Source organism: Ipomoea nil, unplaced genomic scaffold (genome assembly GCF_001879475.1).
Source record: "Ipomoea nil cultivar Tokyo-kokei standard unplaced genomic scaffold, Asagao_1.1 scaffold0672, whole genome shotgun sequence".
Lineage (NCBI taxonomy): Eukaryota > Viridiplantae > Streptophyta > Magnoliopsida > Solanales > Convolvulaceae > Ipomoea > Ipomoea nil.
In genome coordinates this window covers 384,233-406,001 of record NW_017617100.1, presented here as the reverse complement: position 1 = coordinate 406,001, position 21,769 = coordinate 384,233, and the positions used below count along the sequence as shown (strand labels likewise).

The window sequence follows — 21,769 nt, the reverse complement described above, 5'->3', positions numbered from 1 at the left end:
ATCATTTTCAAGAAGGTGATGATGATGCGGCCCAACATAATGAATATCCATCAAGAGTACCAATTGGGCCAATCACAAGGCCCAAGTACAAACGATTAAGACAACTCTTCATTGGTGATATTCAAAGTGGAAATCCAAGTCAAGCCCATTTGCAAAAGATGAAGAATATTACAAGGCTTTTTATAATTGTTTAAGTGCTGATTTTGGTGATTAAATTAGGCCCAAATCAGCCCTATTATTTTTGGTCATCATTAATTTAAATTGTTTGGCATAAAAGAGAAAACACTAGTTGTATTTAGAAAGGATTCCTTAAATCCTTTTCTAAATAAAACTATATTTACTTGTTTTCTAGATTAGGTTTAGGACTCTTTTTCCCATTGTATTTAGATTACAATGCTGCCCTATACCTATAAATAGGGCAGCATTGTAATCTAAATACAATGGGAAAAAGAGTCCTAAACCTAATCTAGAAAACAAGTAAATATAGTTTTATTTAGAAAAGGATTTAAGGAATCCTTTCTAAATACAAACTAGTGTTTTCTCTTTTATGCCAAACAATTTAAAATAAATGATGACCACAAATAATAAAGCTGATTTGGGCCTCGGATCTTGTGATTGGCTTAATTTGTAATCTTAATGGATCTTCATTATGTTGGGCCGCATCACCTTCTCTACATTAAAAGGAAACATAAGTGCTGGCCGTCAAAGGATAAGTCCTCGAGAATATTTTGCATACCGTATACAGTCAAGGTTATCTGAGGTATCTACTTTATTGCATTCAAAAAGGTTATTCCAACAATTTTTGGTAGATGCCTATACAATGGTTGAGTCAGGAAGGTTAATCTATATAAGGACACATCAAAAAAGTTTGAGGTGTGAATCATATAATTGCTTGAATGATGCATTAACACGTGGTGAAGTTGACCCCACTACTCAAGGAAAGAGGATAATATTGCCTTCAAGTTTTACAGGGGGTGCTAGATACATGATTCAAAATTATCAGGACGCTATGGCTATATGTAAATTGGTTGGATATCCAGATCTGTTTATCACATTCACCTGCAACCCCAAGTGGCCCGAGGTACAACGCTTCTTGAAGGATCGAAAGTTAAAAGCTGAAGATCGTCCTGACATAATATGTAGATTATTCAAAATGAAATTGGATGCTCTAATCTCAGATTGTCGGAAGAACAAGTAATTTGGGCCAGTGATGGGAGGTATGTAAATTAAATGCCACTATTTAAAACAGTTCCTATAGATAAATGTTAGAAGTTTTTTGCCATTCGTAATGTTTCTTTTTTTTTTTTTTACCAGTTATATATACCATAGAGTTCCAAAAAAGAGGTTTGCCGCATGCTCATATTCTGCTGTTTCTTGATAAAGTCAATGGATATCATAATGTTGACAATTTGGACAACATTATTTCCGCTGAGCTGCCTGATCAAGAAGCTGACGCAGAATACTTCAAAGCAGTTGAGGAGTTTATGATGCATGGACCTTGCGGGAAAGCCAGATTGAGTTCTCCCTGTATGGCAAATGGTAAATGTACTAAACATTTTCCCAAAAAGTTTGTTAATTGCTCAACTTTTGATGAGGATGGTTATCCTATATATCGGAGAAGAGACAATGGTCGGTCTGTGACACGGAATGGGATTGACTTGGATAATAGGTACGTGGTACCACACAATAGGCATTTGTTGTTAAAGTATAGGGCTCATATTAATGTTGAATGGTGTAATCAGTCCCGTTCAATCAAATACCTATTCAAGTACGTGAACAAGGGTCATGACAGGGTAACAACAGAGTTTTACAGAACCAGCAATGATCAAGATGGCGCACAAGTTCTGGATGAAATTAGTATGTACTATGATTTTAGGTACATATCTCCGTGTGAAGCATCGTGGCGGTTGTTCGGTTTTGATATACAGTTTAGGACACCATCAGTGGAACGATTAAGCTTTCACTTGCCGAACCAACAAAGTGTTGTTTTCGCAGATGATGACCCCGTTGATAACATACTCAGTCGGCCAACAATCTTGCAAAGCATGTTCCTAGAATGGTTCGAGGCAAATAAAAACTTCCCAGAAGCAAGGAAGTTGACATATGCTGAAATGCCAACAAAGTTTGTGTGGAAGAAAGATATTCGAAAATGGCAGCCCAGAAAAAGAGGATTCTCTATCGGTAGAGTTTTCTATGTGCCTCCTGGATCAGGGGAAATCTTTTATTTAAGGTGTCTGTTGAATAAGGTCAAAGGTCCGACAAGTTATTTAGATATAAAAACAGTGGATGGTGTCCAATATGATTCTTTTAGGGATGCATGTTGTGCAAGAGGATTAGTAGATGATGACAGGGAGTATGTTTATGCTATAGAAGAAGCAAGTCATTGGGCTACAGCTGTGAATCTGAGAAGATTATTTGTCACTCTCTTGATGACTAACTCAATAGCAAAACCAGAGGTGGTTTGGGAGGCTGCGTGGATTCATTTGTCAGATGATGCACAATTCAAGATTAGAGAACAATTGGGAAAGCCAGGTATTATATTATTCCATTCTTACTCTTATAGTTCTATTTTACAACAAAAATTTTACACTTAGTGTAAATAATATTGTCACAGATTGGATTATATCTGAAGATGAAAAGAAGAATTTTGCACTTACGGAGATTGAAATAATGCTTTCAGCTATGGGAAAAAGTTTGAAAGACTTTCAGGGGATGCCGATAGCCGATGTAGTTAATCACTGCAGAACAACCAATCGGTTGATACATGAGGAATTGGCATATGATACTACTGCAATGAAGGAAGAGAATGATGCTTTGGTGGATAAACTAACTGAAGAGCAAAGAACAATATATGGCAATGTTTTGCAAGATGCTGAGAATAATCTTGGAGGACTATTTTTTGTTAATGGATATGGTGGAACGGGTAAAATATTCTTGTGGAGAGCATTATCTTCTGCTATAAGGTCAAAGGGTGAGATAGTACTGAATGTTGCATCAAGTGGCATAGCTTCCCTTCTATTACCAGGTGGTAGGACTGCACATTCAAGGTTTGCCATTCCGATCGCTGTTAATGAAGATTCAACCTGCAATATCAGCCAAAACAGTCCTTTGGCACACTTGATCATGAAAAGTAGGTTGATCATTTGGGATGAGGCGCCAATGATGCATAAATTCTGTTTTGAAGCGTTGGACCGATCTATGAGAGATATAATGCGTGTCAAAAATCATAACAGCTTCGATATGACTTTTGGTGGAAAAACAGTGGTGTTAGGTAGAGATTTCAGACAAATTCTACCAGTCATTCCAAAGGGCACCATACAAGATATTGTGCGAGCAAGTATAAATTCATCCTATCTTTGGAGAAGCTGTAAAGTTTTTAGGTTAACAAAAAATCTAAGGCTTAGATCTTTGAGATCAGATAGTGAAGTTCAAGAGATTGCTGATTTTGCAAAGTGGATTGCTAATATAGGTGATGGAACCATTGGTGATTCAATGGATGGAGAATCTGAGATACAGATTCCCGAACAATTTTTGCTCAGTTGTGGAGAGGATCCTATTGCTACAATTGTTGATAGCACTTTCCCTATGTTTCGTAGTGGCCACAGAGATAATGAGTACCTAAAAGATCGTGCCATACTTGCACCTACTTTTGATGTTGTAGATACAGTCAACGAATACATGAACGACTATAACAATGCTGAAGGAAGGACCTATATCAGTTGTGACTCCGTATGCAAATCTGATTCTAATGTTGACATGCTGGCTGACCTGCACACACCGGAGTTTTTAAATGGATTACGATGTTCGGGAGTTCCAAATCACTCATTGACTCTTAAAGTTGGGTCGCCAGTTATGCTGTTGAGAAATATTGATCACTCATTGGGCTTGTGCAATGGTACAAAGATGATTATTTCAAAGTTGGCAGATCATGTTGTAGAAGCTAAAATACTGTCCGGAACAACTGCTGGTACAAAGGTCTTAATTCCAAGGATGTCCTTAACACCGTCGGATCCAAGATTGCCTTTTAAATTCCAAAGGAAGCAATTTCCGCTAATGTTGTCATATGCCATGACAATAAATAAAAACCAGGGCCAAACACTATCAAATGTGGGTTTGTTTTTGAAGAGACCGGTTTTTAATCATGGTCAAATTTATGTAGCATTGTCAAGAGTTAGTAATCCTAACGGATTAAAAATACTGATCTCAGATGAAAATGTACAATAAAAAATACGACTACAAATATCATATATAAAGAAGTATTCAATAATGTTTAATACATACTATATGTTTTGCAGCAGTATATTTCTTTTTTAGGAATTAATTTATATATATGTTTTACATATATTGCCGTGCAACGCACGAGTGGAATTACTAGTTTAGTTGAAATATCGACCTTGGGATATGTTCCTAGGACTTACATTTCCTTGGACATATTCGCTCAACTTTTAAGGTTTCGGACTGTACAGCTCAGAGAATGTCTCGAGCAATCCTATCGAGTAGTTAATAATGCAACCCAAACTACTGAAGATCCATTAAGAGTACCAGTTGGGCCAATCACAAGGTCTAAGTCCAAACAATTAAGACAACTCTTCATTGGTTATGTTCAAAAATGGTGGAAATCCAATTCAAGCCCAATTGCAAATGATGGCGAAGAACTCAAGGCTTTTTATAATTGTTTAAGTGCTGATTTTGGTGATTAAATTAGGCCCAAATCAGCCCTATTATTTTTGGTCATCATTAATTTAAATTGTTTGGCATAAAAGAGAAAACACTAGTTTGTATTTAGAAAGGATTCCTTAAATCCCTTTCTGAATAAAACTCTACTTGATTGAAGATTGCATCATCGAGGTGCGTGAAGCTACAATGGGATTATTCCAAGTCTTTGAGGATTCGAGACAAAGGGTTTCTCGTGAGGTTTAAGGTATTTCGATCCATCTCTATCTTTATATTGAGAGCAATCTTGGGGCAATACTCCATCTTATTTGAATCTTGGACTAGGTTCATATCAATTTGGTATTTAGAGCCTAGGTTTATCTCATTCTTATCTTACATACTACTTTTATTCGTGTCTTATTCATTAAAAACCCCCAAAAAAATTTTCCTTTGCATTCTTGATTGTGTTCTTGAATCTTGATACATGTTTTCCAGTTTCTTGAAAAACAATCCTGAAAGAGTTTTCCCTTTTTCCCGTCCAATATCAACGAGACCTCACACCTCCTAAGTACCATATTACCAAAAATTCTGTCTAGAAAACAAAACCATATCACCCTTACCTATATACAAAGCGCATTTACGCGCAGTTACGTCTCAATCACACCCTGTCCAGATTTCCGCGATCTGTGACCAGTTTCAAAGAATGACTTATATCTCGAGATCCACTGGTTAGTTTTATCTGATATTTTGATATGTTGTAGATTTCTTCTGGGGCGTTCTTTTGATATATTATACACGTGCTAATTCCTTACCGTCATTGAGATATTCATCTTCGAAGTAAGGGCCGCGTTTCTGTTTTTCTGGGTGATTCTTGAAATTCTTGATTCTGTTTTGAAGGTGTTGAGTGGATCCTCTTAGTCCGAATTTTTTGTTGATATTTACAGTAGTTATTTGGAGGTTTCTTATCAAAAAAAATAAAGAAATTTGAAAAAAAAAAACAAAAAAGAGAAAGCAATAAAGAAGAAGAAGAATAAGGTTGGGGAAAGAATTTGGCTGGTAGGAGAATTTTGGAGGGACAAGGAAGGGGAAAAGTATAAGGTTGAAAGGAGTTCTTGATAGATTCCTAATTGGTTGTGGTACACGTGAACCCCTTTTATATGCTATTTGTGTCTATCTTTTGATATTGGTCTTGCATATCTTTCCGTCATACTTCCTTCTTTGGTTTCCTTTTTCTTTCAAATCTTATTTAGTTTCTTTGCTCGTATTGTCCTTTTTCTTTGCTTCTTGCTTTCAATTTTATTACCTATCTCGCGATACACCCTTACTCTCAAAGGCTTGTGAAGTTTACCAAGGTACGTTTTCTTGAACTTTGAGGTTGAATCCACATCAACTTGAGTTCCAGACTAGAATTTTTCTTTTTGGAAAAAGGCTTGTGAGAGTATCTGCCACTTGGAGTGATACACGAGTGGAGTGTGTGTTTGTAAGAGTGTGTAGTGCACCCCCAGAGCCATAAAATCCACCTCTTACCTGCGAGTTGAGAATAGTGAGGGAGCGAGCCAACTTTTTGGTTTCACTAACGTGACTACTCACACATCTTCTTGTTTTTAGATATTTTTTTTCGTTTACAGATGGCTCAACAAGTTCCAAACTTGCCGCAGAAATTACAACAAAAAATAGACAGGTTACTTAAACGAATGAATAATTTGGAGCAACGCTCACAGCAAGTGCAACCACCACACAATGATGAGCGACACCTGCCACCAGTAGGAAGAGTGGATCCTAGATGTGAAAGAATCCAACAGCGTAATACGGAGTTAGGAAACATTAAACATGAAATTCCTAACTTCACCGGTGAGAAAGGACCTATCGAATACATAGAATGGGAGAATGCTGTTGAAACTCTTTTTTATTTAAAGCAATATTCTGATCTTACAAAAATTAGGCTAGTTTCTACATCTTTTAAGTGGTATGCATTATCTTGGTGGCGAAAAAGAAATAGAGAGAGAGTTGCTAATTTTATTCCTTATGAATCTTGGGTTCAAGTGAGGGAAGATATGCGTCTAAACTTTCTCCCTAAATCTTTTTTCTATGATCTTGAAAGAAAATTGCAGGGAACCGTGCAAGGAACAATGTCAGTTGATGAGTACCACCAAACTATAAATATTTTACTTGAACAGGGAAACATACATGAAGAAGAGACAAAAACTGTTGCTCGTTTCGTACATGGATTGAACTTAGAAATTCGATGTGGAATGAGTATTCAGAGATATGACACCCTTTATGATGCCTTGTATGCTGCACGTGAATCTGAGGCAAAAATCAAAGAGATGAAAATGTACAAGTCCAACAACGGTGCATCAAGATGGAATAACACTTGTTCCACCCCTCAAAGGCGTGATGAACATCCTCCTCCAAGAGATGATTCACGAGACAAAGGTAAGGAAAAGGTAAGTGAGGCAGCGAGGCCTCAACATGATAGAGAATTGATTTGTTATAGATGTAATGAGAGAGGCCACATAGCTCGTGATTGCCCTAACAAAAGGGTAGTTAAGATAACTACACAATCTGAAAAATTTACTTCTTGTCTTGAATCTGAGGATGAGGTATGTGACCATTTTGAAACCCCCAATGAACATGTTGAGGGAGAACCTTTCATACCTTTAGATTTTGATTCAAAATATGCTGATAGTGAGTCTAGTCATACTCTTGTTGTTAAGGAGGTTTTGAATGTTCACCCTTTAAAAGAAGATGAGTCTCAAAGAGAAAATATATTTTGTGCTAAAGGGTCAATTAGAGAGAATGCTTGTGCTATGGTATTAGATTCTAGAATTTGCACAAATGTGGCTAGTGCAGCTGATGCGGCCCAACATATGAAGATCCATTAAGAATACTAATTGGGCCAATCACAAGGCCCAAGTCCAAACAATTAAGGCAACTCTTCATTGGTGATGTTCAAAGATGGTGGAAATCCAAGTCAAGCCCATTTGCAAAATATGAAGAAGAATTCAAGGCTTTTTATAATTGTTTAAGTGCTGATTTTGGTGATTAAATTAGGCCCAAATCAGCCCTATTATTTTTGGTCATCATTAATTTAAATTGTTTGGCATAAAAGAGAAAACACTAGTTGTATGTAGAAAGGATTCCTTAAATCCTTTTCTAAATAAAACTCTATTTACTTGTTTTCTAGATTAGGTTTAGGGCACATCCATATCAGTTTCAGGGAGGCTTCAATTCAATAAAACTCTTAAGTTTTTCTTTACACTTGTGTAAGAAACCTTATGGCTAATTGTGGACTCAATTAGTGGCTAGTCGTGGACTCGACTAGCAAATTGATTCGTGGACGCGAATCAATCTTACTTTCTTCAACCTTAGATTTAGGTTCGTGGACTCGTTCTTGAATCGAAGGAAACTAGATCCGACTCTAGTTGATTGAAGATTGCAACATCGAGGTACATGAAGCTACATGGGATTCTTCCAAGTCTTTGAGGATTCGAGACAAAGGGTTTCTCGTGAGGTTTAAGGTATTTTGATCCATCTCTATCTTTATTTTGAGAGCATTCTTGGGACAATATTCCATCTTTATTTGAACCTTGGACTAGGTTCATATCAATTTAATAATAGGAACCAGTACACATGGAATCCAGAAAGGGTAAATAGTGGGCTCATCACAAGGCCCATAACGACGACCTTAAAACATCATTGGTGGAAGAAACAACAAAGACCAATAATAAGTCCATTCGATAGAGGAAAATATTATAGTGGCCAATTTCAAGTGATATCATGGATCGAAGACAATGCTTACAAGATTCGAGGTCGAATCATTTTCAAGAAGGGGAGGATGATGCGGCCCAACATATGAAGATCCATTAAGAATACTAATTGGGCCAATCACAAGGCCCAAGTCCAAACAATTAAGGCAACTCTTCATTGGTGATGTTCAAAGATGGTGGAAATCCAAGTCAAGCCCATTTGCAAAATATGAAGAAGAATTCAAGGCTTTTTATAATTGTTTAAGTGCTGATTTTGGTGATTAAATTAGGCCCAAATCAGCCCTATTATTTTTGGTCATCATTAATTTAAATTGTTTGGCATAAAAGAGAAAACACTAGTTGTATTTAGAAAGGATTCCTTAAATCCTTTTCTAAATAAAACTCTATTTACTTGTTTTCTAGATTAGGTTTAGGACTCTTTTTTCCATTGCATTTAGAATTATAATGCTGCCCCTATACCTATAAATAGGGCACATCCATATCAGTTTCAGGGAGGCTTCAATTCAATAAAACTCTTAAGTTTTTCTTTACACTTGTGTAAGAAACCTTATGGCTAATTGTGGACTCAATTAGTGGCTAATCGTGGACTCGACTAGCAAATTGATTCGTGGACTCGAATCAATCTTACTTTCTTCAACCTTAGATTTAGGTTCGTGGACTCGTTCTTGAATCGAAGGAAACTAGATCCGACTCTAGTTGATTGAAGATTGCAATATCAAGGTACTTGAAGCTACATGGGATTCTTCAAAGTCTTTGAGGATTCGAAACAAAGGGTTTCTCGTGAGGTTTAAGGTATTTTGATCCATCTCTATCTTTACTTTGAGAGCATTCTTGGGACAATACTCCATCTTTATTTGAACCTTGGACTAGGTTCATATCAGTTTGGTATTCAGAGCCTAGGTTTATCTCATTATCATTAGAAATTTGGTTTCTTTGGTTCCCTAGGTTTATCTCATTCTTATCTTACATACTATTTTTTTTCGTGTCTTATTCATAAAAAACCCTAAAAAAAAAAATTTCCTTTGCATTCTTGATTGTGTTCTTGAATCTTGATACATGTTCTCCAGTTTCTTGAAAAACAATCCCGAAAGAGTTTTCCCTTTTTCCTGTCCAATATCAATGAGACCTCGAACCTCCTAAGCAAAGTATTACCATATATTCTGTCAAGAAAACAACCCCATCTCACCCATACCTATATCCAAAGCGCATTTACGCGCAATAACGTCGCAATCACACCCTGTCCAGACTTCCGCGTTCTGTGACCAGTTTCAAAGAATGACCTATATCTCGAGATCCACTGGTTATTTTTATCTTAAATTTTGATATGATTTAGATCTCTTCTGGGGCGTTCTATTGATATATTATAGACTTGCTAATTCCTTACGGTCATTGAGATATTTATCTTCGAATTCAGGGCAGCGTTGCTGTTTTCTGGGGTGATTATTGAAATTGTTGGTTCTGTTTTGAAGGGGTTGTGTGGATCCTCTTGGTCCGAAATTTTTGTTGATATTTACAGTAGTTATTTGGAGGTTACTTATCAAAAAAATCAAAAAAAAAATCAAGAAAGTTGAAAAAAAAAAAAAAGAAAGAGAAAGCAATAAAGAAGAAGAATAAGGTTGGGGAAAGAATTTGGCTGGTAGGAGAATTTTGGAGGGACAAGGAAGGGGAAAAGTATAAGGTTGAAAGGAGTTCTTGATAGATTCCTAATTGGTTGTGGTACACGTGAACCCCTTTTATATGCTATTTGTGTCTATCTTTTGATATTGGTCTTGCATATCTTTCCGTCATACTTCCTTCTTTGGTTTCCTTTTTCTTTCAAATCTTATTTAGTTTCTTTGCTCGTATTGTCCTTTTTCTTTGCTTCTTGCTTTCAATTTTATTACCTATCTCGCGATACACCCTTACTCTCAAAGGCTTGTGAAGTTTACCAAGGTACGTTTTCTTGAACTTTGAGGTTGAATCCACATCAACTTGAGTTCCAGACTAGAATTTTTCTTTTTGGAAAAAGGCTTGTGAGAGTATCTGCCACTTGGAGTGATACACGAGTGGAGTGTGTGTTTGTAAGAGTGTGTAGTGCACCCCCAGAGCCATAAAATCCACCTCTTACCTGCGAGCTGAGAATAGTGAGGGAGCGAGCCAACTTTTTGGTTTCACTAACGTGACTACTCACACATCTTCTTGTTTTTAGATATTTTTTTTCGTTTACAGATGGCTCAACAAGTTCCAAACTTGCCGCAGAAATTACAACAAAAAATAGACAGGTTACTTAAACGAATGAATAATTTGGAGCAACGCTCACAGCAAGTGCAACCACCACACAATGATGAGCGACACCTGCCACCAGTAGGAAGAGTGGATCCTAGATGTGAAAGAATCCAACAGCGTAATACGGAGTTAGGAAACATTAAACATGAAATTCCTAACTTCACCGGTGAGAAAGGACCTACCGAATACATAGAATGGGAGAATGCTGTTGAAACTCTTTTTTATTTAAAGCAATATTCTGATCTTACAAAAATTAGGCTAGTTTCTACATCTTTTAAGTGGTATGCATTATCTTGGTGGCGAAAAAGAAATAGAGAGAGAGTTGCTAATTTTATTCCTTATGAATCTTGGGTTCAAGTGAGGGAAGATATGCGTCTAAACTTTCTCCCTAAATCTTTTTTCTATGATCTTGAAAGAAAATTGCAGGGAACCGTGCAAGGAACAATGTCAGTTGATGAGTACCACCAAACTATAAATATTTTACTTGAACAGGGAAACATACATGAAGAAGAGACAAAAACTGTTGCTCGTTTCGTACATGGATTGAACTTAGAAATTCGATGTGGAATGAGTATTCAGAGATATGACACCCTTTATGATGCCTTGTATGCTGCACGTGAATCTGAGGCAAAAATCAAAGAGATGAAAATGTACAAGTCCAACAACGGTGCATCAAGATGGAATAACACTTGTTCCACCCCTCAAAGGCGTGATGAACATCCTCCTCCAAGAGATGATTCACGAGACAAAGGTAAGGAAAAGGTAAGTGAGGCAGCGAGGCCTCAACATGATAGAGAATTGATTTGTTATAGATGTAATGAGAGAGGCCACATAGCTCGTGATTGCCCTAACAAAAGGGTAGTTAAGATAACTACACAATCTGAAAAATTTACTTCTTGTCTTGAATCTGAGGATGAGGTATGTGACCATTTTGAAACCCCCAATGAACATGTTGAGGGAGAACCTTTCATACCTTTAGATTTTGATTCAAAATATGCTGATAGTGAGTCTAGTCATACTCTTGTTGTTAAGGAGGTTTTGAATGTTCACCCTTTAAAAGAAGATGAGTCTCAAAGAGAAAATATATTTTGTGCTAAAGGGTCAATTAGAGAGAATGCTTGTGCTATGGTATTAGATTCTAGAATTTGCACAAATGTGGCTAGTGCAGCTGATGCGGCCCAACATATGAAGATCCATTAAGAATACTAATTGGGCCAATCACAAGGCCCAAGTCCAAACAATTAAGGCAACTCTTCATTGGTGATGTTCAAAGATGGTGGAAATCCAAGTCAAGCCCATTTGCAAAATATGAAGAAGAATTCAAGGCTTTTTATAATTGTTTAAGTGCTGATTTTGGTGATTAAATTAGGCCCAAATCAGCCCTATTATTTTTGGTCATCATTAATTTAAATTGTTTGGCATAAAAGAGAAAACACTAGTTGTATGTAGAAAGGATTCCTTAAATCCTTTTCTAAATAAAACTCTATTTACTTGTTTTCTAGATTAGGTTTAGGGCACATCCATATCAGTTTCAGGGAGGCTTCAATTCAATAAAACTCTTAAGTTTTTCTTTACACTTGTGTAAGAAACCTTATGGCTAATTGTGGACTCAATTAGTGGCTAGTCGTGGACTCGACTAGCAAATTGATTCGTGGACGCGAATCAATCTTACTTTCTTCAACCTTAGATTTAGGTTCGTGGACTCGTTCTTGAATCGAAGGAAACTAGATCCGACTCTAGTTGATTGAAGATTGCAACATCGAGGTACATGAAGCTACATGGGATTCTTCCAAGTCTTTGAGGATTCGAGACAAAGGGTTTCTCGTGAGGTTTAAGGTATTTTGATCCATCTCTATCTTTATTTTGAGAGCATTCTTGGGACAATATTCCATCTTTATTTGAACCTTGGACTAGGTTCATATCAATTTAATAATAGGAACCAGTACACATGGAATCCAGAAAGGGTAAATAGTGGGCTCATCACAAGGCCCATAACGACGACCTTAAAACATCATTGGTGGAAGAAACAACAAAGACCAATAATAAGTCCATTCGATAGAGGAAAATATTATAGTGGCCAATTTCAAGTGATATCATGGATCGAAGACAATGCTTACAAGATTCGAGGTCGAATCATTTTCAAGAAGGGGAGGATGATGCGGCCCAACATATGAAGATCCATTAAGAATACTAATTGGGCCAATCACAAGGCCCAAGTCCAAACAATTAAGGCAACTCTTCATTGGTGATGTTCAAAGATGGTGGAAATCCAAGTCAAGCCCATTTGCAAAATATGAAGAAGAATTCAAGGCTTTTTATAATTGTTTAAGTGCTGATTTTGGTGATTAAATTAGGCCCAAATCAGCCCTATTATTTTTGGTCATCATTAATTTAAATTGTTTGGCATAAAAGAGAAAACACTAGTTGTATTTAGAAAGGATTCCTTAAATCCTTTTCTAAATAAAACTCTATTTACTTGTTTTCTAGATTAGGTTTAGGACTCTTTTTTCCATTGCATTTAGAATTATAATGCTGCCCCTATACCTATAAATAGGGCACATCCATATCAGTTTCAGGGAGGCTTCAATTCAATAAAACTCTTAAGTTTTTCTTTACACTTGTGTAAGAAACCTTATGGCTAATTGTGGACTCAATTAGTGGCTAATCGTGGACTCGACTAGCAAATTGATTCGTGGACTCGAATCAATCTTACTTTCTTCAACCTTAGATTTAGGTTCGTGGACTCGTTCTTGAATCGAAGGAAACTAGATCCGACTCTAGTTGATTGAAGATTGCAATATCAAGGTACTTGAAGCTACATGGGATTCTTCAAAGTCTTTGAGGATTCGAAACAAAGGGTTTCTCGTGAGGTTTAAGGTATTTTGATCCATCTCTATCTTTACTTTGAGAGCATTCTTGGGACAATACTCCATCTTTATTTGAACCTTGGACTAGGTTCATATCAGTTTGGTATTCAGAGCCTAGGTTTATCTCATTATCATTAGAAATTTGGTTTCTTTGGTTCCCTAGGTTTATCTCATTCTTATCTTACATACTATTTTTTTTCGTGTCTTATTCATAAAAAACCCTAAAAAAAAAAAATTTCCTTTGCATTCTTGATTGTGTTCTTGAATCTTGATACATGTTCTCCAGTTTCTTGAAAAACAATCCCGAAAGAGTTTTCCCTTTTTCCTGTCCAATATCAATGAGACCTCGAACCTCCTAAGCAAAGTATTACCATATATTCTGTCAAGAAAACAACCCCATCTCACCCATACCTATATCCAAAGCGCATTTACGCGCAATAACGTCGCAATCACACCCTGTCCAGACTTCCGCGTTCTGTGACCAGTTTCAAAGAATGACCTATATCTCGAGATCCACTGGTTATTTTTATCTTAAATTTTGATATGATTTAGATCTCTTCTGGGGCGTTCTATTGATATATTATAGACTTGCTAATTCCTTACGGTCATTGAGATATTTATCTTCGAATTCAGGGCAGCGTTGCTGTTTTCTGGGGTGATTATTGAAATTGTTGGTTCTGTTTTGAAGGGGTTGTGTGGATCCTCTTGGTCCGAAATTTTTGTTGATATTTACAGTAGTTATTTGGAGGTTACTTATCAAAAAAATCAAAAAAAAAATCAAGAAAGTTGAAAAAAAAAAAAAAAGAAAGAGAAAGCAATAAAGAAGAAGAATAAGGTTGGGGAAAGAATTTGGCTGGTAGGAGAATTTTGGAGGGACAAGGAAGGGGAAAAGTATAAGGTTGAAAGGAGTTCTTGATAGATTCCTAATTGGTTGTGGTACACGTGAACCCCTTTTATATGCTATTTGTGTCTATCTTTTGATATTGGTCTTGCATATCTTTCCGTCATACTTCCTTCTTTGGTTTCCTTTTTCTTTCAAATCTTATTTAGTTTCTTTGCTCGTATTGTCCTTTTTCTTTGCTTCTTGCTTTCAATTTTATTACCTATCTCGCGATACACCCTTACTCTCAAAGGCTTGTGAAGTTTACCAAGGTACGTTTTCTTGAACTTTGAGGTTGAATCCACATCAACTTGAGTTCCAGACTAGAATTTTTCTTTTTGGAAAAAGGCTTGTGAGAGTATCTGCCACTTGGAGTGATACACGAGTGGAGTGTGTGTTTGTAAGAGTGTGTAGTGCACCCCCAGAGCCATAAAATCCACCTCTTACCTGCGAGCTGAGAATAGTGAGGGAGCGAGCCAACTTTTTGGTTTCACTAACGTGACTACTCACACATCTTCTTGTTTTTAGATATTTTTTTTCGTTTACAGATGGCTCAACAAGTTCCAAACTTGCCGCAGAAATTACAACAAAAAATAGACAGGTTACTTAAACGAATGAATAATTTGGAGCAACGCTCACAGCAAGTGCAACCACCACACAATGATGAGCGACACCTGCCACCAGTAGGAAGAGTGGATCCTAGATGTGAAAGAATCCAACAGCGTAATACGGAGTTAGGAAACATTAAACATGAAATTCCTAACTTCACCGGTGAGAAAGGACCTACCGAATACATAGAATGGGAGAATGCTGTTGAAACTCTTTTTTATTTAAAGCAATATTCTGATCTTACAAAAATTAGGCTAGTTTCTACATCTTTTAAGTGGTATGCATTATCTTGGTGGCGAAAAAGAAATAGAGAGAGAGTTGCTAATTTTATTCCTTATGAATCTTGGGTTCAAGTGAGGGAAGATATGCGTCTAAACTTTCTCCCTAAATCTTTTTTCTATGATCTTGAAAGAAAATTGCAGGGAACCGTGCAAGGAACAATGTCAGTTGATGAGTACCACCAAACTATAAATATTTTGCTTGAACAGGGAAACATACATGAAGAAGAGACAAAAACTGTTGCTCGTTTCGTACATGGATTGAACTTAGAAATTCGATGTGGAATGAGTATTCAGAGATATGACACCCTTTATGATGCCTTGTATGCTGCACGTGAATCTGAGGCAAAAATCAAAGAGATGAAAATGTACAAGTCCAACAACGGTGCATCAAGATGGAACAACACTTGTTCCACCCCTCAAAGGCGTGATGAACATCCTCCTCCAAGAGATGATTCACGAGACAAAGGTAAGGAAAAGGTAAGTTTGGCAGCGAGGCCTCAACATGATAGAGAATTGATTTGTTATAGATGTAATGAGAGAGGTCACATAGCTCGTGTTTGCCCTAACAAATGGGTAGTTAAGATAACAACACAATCTGAAAAATTTACTTCTTGTCTTGAATCTAAGGATGAGGTATGTGACCATTTTGAAACCCCCAATGAACATGTTGAGGGAGAACCTTTCATACCTTTAGTTTTTGATTCTAAATATGCTGATAGTGAGTCTAGTCATACTCCTGTTGTTAAGGAGGTTTTGAATGTTCACCCTATAAAAGGAGATGAGTCTCAAACTGAAAATATAGTTTGTGCTAAAGATTCAATTAGAGGGAATGCTTGTACTGTGGTAATAGATTCTGGAAGTTGCACAAATGTGGCTAGTGCAGCTATGGTTAAATTTCTTCAATTACATTTTCTTAATCATCCAAATCCTTATTGTTTGCAATGGTTATCTGATGCAGGAGAAGCTAGAGTAACCAAACAGTTTCTTATTCCTTTATCTATTAACAGTTACTCTGATGAAATCTTGTGTGATAATATCCCAATGCAGGCTGCTCATATCGTGTTAGGTAGACAATGGCAATTTGATAGAAAAATAAGTTCTGATGGAATGAGGAACACTTATGTGTTTCACTTGAATGGAGTTATATATCTCTTGCCTCGTTTGTATCCTAAACAAGTAGAAGAAATTCAATCGACACTGATGCAAGCTCTCAAACTAGCCTCAAAGAAGGAAGAAATCAAAGAGAGAAAATTGGAACCTCCATGTTTGGAATTGCAATCACCACTTCAATCTTCTATTTCGGTTTGTAGCCAAACAAAGGGACCACAATCAGTGATACAGTGGAAAGGACCAGCCCAAGGTGTCAAAGTGCAACCTCTCTTGGTAACTACAAAGGATATTAAGCAAGAGAAAAGAAGGGGAGTAACTATTTACTCATTTTTATTTCAAAAGCATGCATTAAAATTCTCTAGATTTGTTTGTCATGTTTCTATTAATGAGCTCCTTGCTAGATGTGTTAGAAATTTGTTTGCGTCCATACATCCGAGATTCCTTAATTTTGATTTTACTAAAACTTTATTTGATAGAGATAAGTAATCACTGGGAAGTTATAAGGCACATTTGAAAACTTCTTATGTGAAATACTACTTGCTCAAGGGGTTTTCTTTCAAAGTCAATGGGATTGGCACTTTTTGCTTGGATTTGAGCAATGGTTTAATTATTGATTCACATAAGGGACTATTTGATTTTCCAAAGAGTGATGATGTTTTGCATGGATATTTTCATTGGCCAAAGAAGAAAAAAGATGTAGAATCTTATGTTCATAATTGTGCTACTTACCACCACAATGCATCTAAATCATTACTTGATATTTTCATGGATTTTGTGTTTGGTTTAGCCTTAAGCTCTAGGTGGAAAGATTTTGTGCTTATTGACAATTCAAACAACATGCATAAATTTAATATGTCTCATTTTGTTGAATTATTACCATCCAGAATGTTTAAATTCCCTGATGTGTCATTAGACTTAATTGCCTTACTTGTTGATTGTAGGATGATGATTGGAGCGACTCATGTCAAGCATCCCAAGAAAAAGTTCCATGAGCGTGATAAAACAGAAAGTGAGCTTGCTACTTTGTCTTTCACTGAAGATTTGGATTCGAGGACGAATCCTTTTCAAGAAGGGGAGAATAATTAGAACCAGTACACATGGAATCCAATAAGGGTCTATAGTGGGCTCATCACAAGGCCCATAACTACATCCTTAAAGAATCATTGGTGGAAGAAACAAGAAGGCCCAATAATAATTCCATTCGATAGAGGAAAGTATTATAGTGGCCCATTTCAAGTGATATCATGGATCGAAGACAATGCTTACAAGATTCGAGGTCAAATCATTTTCAAGAAGGGGAGGATGATGCGGCCCAACATAATGAAGATCCATCAAGAGTACCAATTGGGCCAATCACAAGGCCCAAGTCCAAACGATTAAGACAACTTTTCATTGGTTATATTCAAAGATGGTGGAAATCCAAGTCAACCCCATTTGCAAAAGATGAAGAAGATTACAAGGCTTTTTATAATTGTTTAAGTGCTGATTTTGGTGATTAAATTAGGCCCAAATCAGCCCTATTATTTTTGGTCATCATTAATTTAAATTGTTTGGCATAAAAGAGAAAACACTAGTTGTATTTAGAAAGGATTCCTTAAATCCTTTTCTAAATAAAACTCTATTTACTTGTTTTCTAGATTAGGTTTAGGACTCTTTTTTCGATTGCATTTAGAATTATAATGCTGCCCCTATACCTATAAATAGGGCACATCCATATCAGTTTCGGGGAGGCTTCAATTCAATAAAACTCTTAAGTTTTTCTTTACACTTGTGTAAGAAACCTTATGGCTAATTGTGGACTCAATTAGTGGCTAATCGTGGACTCGACTAGCAAATTGATTCGTGGACTCGAATCAATCTTACTTTCTTCAACCTTAGATTTAGGTTCATGGACTCGTTCTTGAATCGAAGGAAACTAGATCCGACTCTAGTTGATTGAAGATTGCAATATCAAGGTACTTGAAGCTACATGGGATTCTTCCAAGTCTTTGAGGATTCGAGACAAAGGGTTTCTCGTGAGGTTTAAGGTATTTTGATCCATCTCTATCTTTACTTTGAGAGCATTCTTGGGACAATACTCCATCTTTATTTGAACCTTGGACTAGGTTCATATCAGCAGCTATGGTTAAATTTCCCCAGTTACCTTTGCTTAATCATCCAAATCCTTATTGTTTGTAATGGTTAACTGATGCAGGAAAAGCTAGAGTAACCATACAGGATCTTATTCCTTTATCTATTAACATTTACTCTGATAAAATCTTGTGTGATAATATCCCAATGCAGGTTGCTCATATCTTGTTAGGTAGATCATTGCAATTTCACAGAAAACTAAGTTCTGATGGAATGAGGAACACTTATGTGTTTCACATGAATGGAGTTACATATGTCTTGCCTCGTTTGTATCCTAAACAAGTAGAAGAAATTCAATGGACATTGATGAAAGCTCTCAAACCAGCGTCAAAGAAGGAAGAAATCAAAGAGAAAAAAGTGGAACCTCCATGTTTGGAATTGCAATCACCACTCCAATCCTCTAACTCAGTTTATAGCCAAACAAAGGGACCACAAATCAGTGATACAGTGGAAAGGACCAGCCCAAGGTGTCAAAGTGCAACCTCTCTTGGTAACAAAAAATGATAGTATGCAAGAAAAAGGAAGGGGAGTCACTTTCTACTCACTTTTATTCCAAAAGCATGCATTAATATTCTCTAGATTTCTTTGCCATGTTTCAATCAATGACGTACTTGCTAGATGTGTTAGAAATTTGTTTGCCTCCATACATCCAAGATTCCTTAATTTTGATTTTACTAAAACTTTGTTTGATAGAGATAAGGAATCACTGGAACGTTATAAGGCACATTTGAAAACTTCATATGTGAAACACTACTTGCTCAAGGGGTTTTGGTTCAAAGTCAATGGGATTGACACTTTTTGCTTTGTTTTGGGCAATGATTTAATTGTTTATTCACATAAGGGAAATTTTGATTTTCCAAAGAGTGATGATGTTTTGCATGGATATTTTCATTGGCCAAAGAAGAAAAAAGATGTAGAATCTTATGTTCAGAATTGTGCTACTTACCACCATAATACATCTAAATCATTACTTGATATTTCCATGAATTTTCTGTTTGATTTTACCTTAAGCTCTAGGAGGAAAGATTTTGTGCTTATTGACAATTCAAAGAAGATGCCTAAATTTAATATGTCTCTTTTTATTGAATTATTACCATCCAGAATGTTTAAATTCCATGATGTGTCATTAGACTTAATTGCCTTACTTGTTGATTGTAGGATGATGATTGGAGCGACTCGTGTCAACCATCCCAAGAAAAAGTTCCATGAGCGTGATAAAACACAAAGTGAGCTTGCTAATTTGTCTTTCATTGAAGATTTGGATTCGAGGACGAATCCTTTTCAAGAAGGGGAGAATAATTAGAACCAGTACACATGGAATCCAATAAGGGTCTATAGTGGGCTCATCACAAGGCCCATAACTACATCCTTAAAGAATCATTGGTGGAAGAAACAAGAAGGCCCAATAATAATTCCATTCGATAGAGGAAAGTATTATAGTGGCCCATTTCAAGTGATATCATGGATCGAAGACAATGCTTACAAGATTCGAGGTCGAATCATTTTCAAGAAGGGGAGGATGATGCGGCCCAACATAATGAAGATCCATCAAGAGTACCAATTGGGCCAATCACAAGGCCCAAGTCCAAACGATTAAGACAACTTTTCATTGGTTATATTCAAAGATGGTGGAAATCCAAGTCAACCCCATTTGCAAAAGATGAAGAAGATTACAAGGCTTTTTATAATTGTTTAAGTGCTGATTTTGGTGATTAAATTAGGCCCAAATCAGCCCTATTATTTTTGGTCATCATTAATTTAAATTGTTTGGCATAAAAGAGAAAACACTAGTTGTATTTAGAAAGGATTCCTTAAATCCTTTTCTAAATAAAACTCTATTTACTTGTTTTCTAGATTAGGTTTAGGACTCTTTTTCCCATTGTATTTAGATTACAATGCTGCCCTATACCTATAAATAGGGCACATCCATATAAGTTTGAAAGAGGCTTTAATTCAATAAAATTCTTAAGTTTTTCTTTACACTTGTGTAAGAAACCTTATGGCTAATTGTGGACTCAATTAGTGGCTAGTCGTGGACTCGACTAGCAAATTGATTCGTGGAGTCGAATCGATCTTCCTTTCTTCAACCTTAGATTTAGGTTCGTGGACTCGTTCTTTAATCGAAGGAAACTAGATCCGACTCTAGTTGATTGAAGATTGCATCATCGAGGTACTTGAAGCTATAATGGGATTCTTCAAAGTCTTTGAGGATTCGGGACTATGTGTTTCTCGTGATGTTTAAGGTATTTTTGATCCATCTCTATCTTTAGTTTTGAGAGCATTCTTGGGACAATATTTCATTTTATTTGAACCTTGGACTAGGTTCATATCAATATGGCTCGTGATTGTCCTAACAAGAGGGTAGTTAAGATAACAAAACATTGTGAAAAGTTTGCTTCGTGTCTTGAATATGAGTCTGATGATGAGGTTAGTGACCATTTGGAAACCCCCAATGAGCATGTTGAGGAGGAACCACCTTTACCTTTAGATTTTGATTATGAATATGCTGATAGTGAGTCTGTTCATACTCTTGTTGTTAAGAAGGTTTTGAATGTTCATCCTTTAAAAGAAGATGAGTCTCAAAGAGAAAATATATTTTATGCTAAAGGGTCAATTATAGGGAATGCTTGTACTGTGATAATAGATTCTGGAAGTTGCACAAATGTGGCTAGTGCAGCTATGGTTAAATTTCTTCAATTACCTTTGCTTGATCACCCTAATCCATATCGTCTGCAATGGTTAACCAATGCAGGAGAAGTTAGAGTAACAAAGCAGGCTCTTATTCCTTTATCTATTAACAGTTACTCTGATGAAATTTTGTGTGATATTGTCCCAATGCAGGCTGCTCATGTGCTGTTAGGTAGACCGTGGCAATTTGATAGAAAAATCACTTTTGATGGAATGATGAACACTTATGTGTTTCACATGGATGGAGTTAGATATGTCTTGTCTCCTTTGACTCCTAAACAGGTGGAAGAAATACTATTGAAATCGAGGAAGACATCAAAAGAGGCGAAATCAGTGCCATATTCCCCCTATCCAAAATCAAAGCCTCCACCTCCTCCAATATCCCTTTCCACGCCATTTTCATCTCAAAACCCAGCAAAGGAATCACCACATCAGCCCTCTCTTCTTGCAACAAAAAAGGACATTAAGAAGGCAATAAGAAGGGGAGACACGTTTAACTTACTTTTCATTCATAAG

At 36.5% G+C, this 21,769-nt stretch overlaps 1 protein-coding gene across 1 annotated transcript; it reads left to right on the top strand.

The window, feature by feature from the left end:
* Positions 1-1,210: 1,210 nt before the first annotated feature.
* LOC109174914 lies at positions 1,211-21,429 on the top strand. Its single transcript, XM_019324154.1, has 4 exons — positions 1,211-1,217; positions 1,315-2,532; positions 2,615-3,967; positions 21,407-21,429. The coding sequence occupies exons 1-4, from the start codon at positions 1,211-1,213 to the stop codon at positions 21,427-21,429; spliced, it is 2,601 nt and encodes an 866-aa protein (XP_019179699.1).
* Positions 21,430-21,769: the final 340 nt, after the last annotated feature.

Excerpts from the sequence above, each read along its gene's own strand:
- LOC109174914 (XM_019324154.1), top strand. Across the intron at positions 2,533-2,614 it reads AGAACAATTGGGAAAGCCAG|ATTGGATTATATCTGAAGAT; the intron begins GTATTATATTAT and ends ATATTGTCACAG. Across the intron at positions 3,968-21,406 it reads ACTGTCCGGAACAACTGCTG|GCTGCTCATGTGCTGTTAGG; the intron begins GTACAAAGGTCT and ends GTCCCAATGCAG.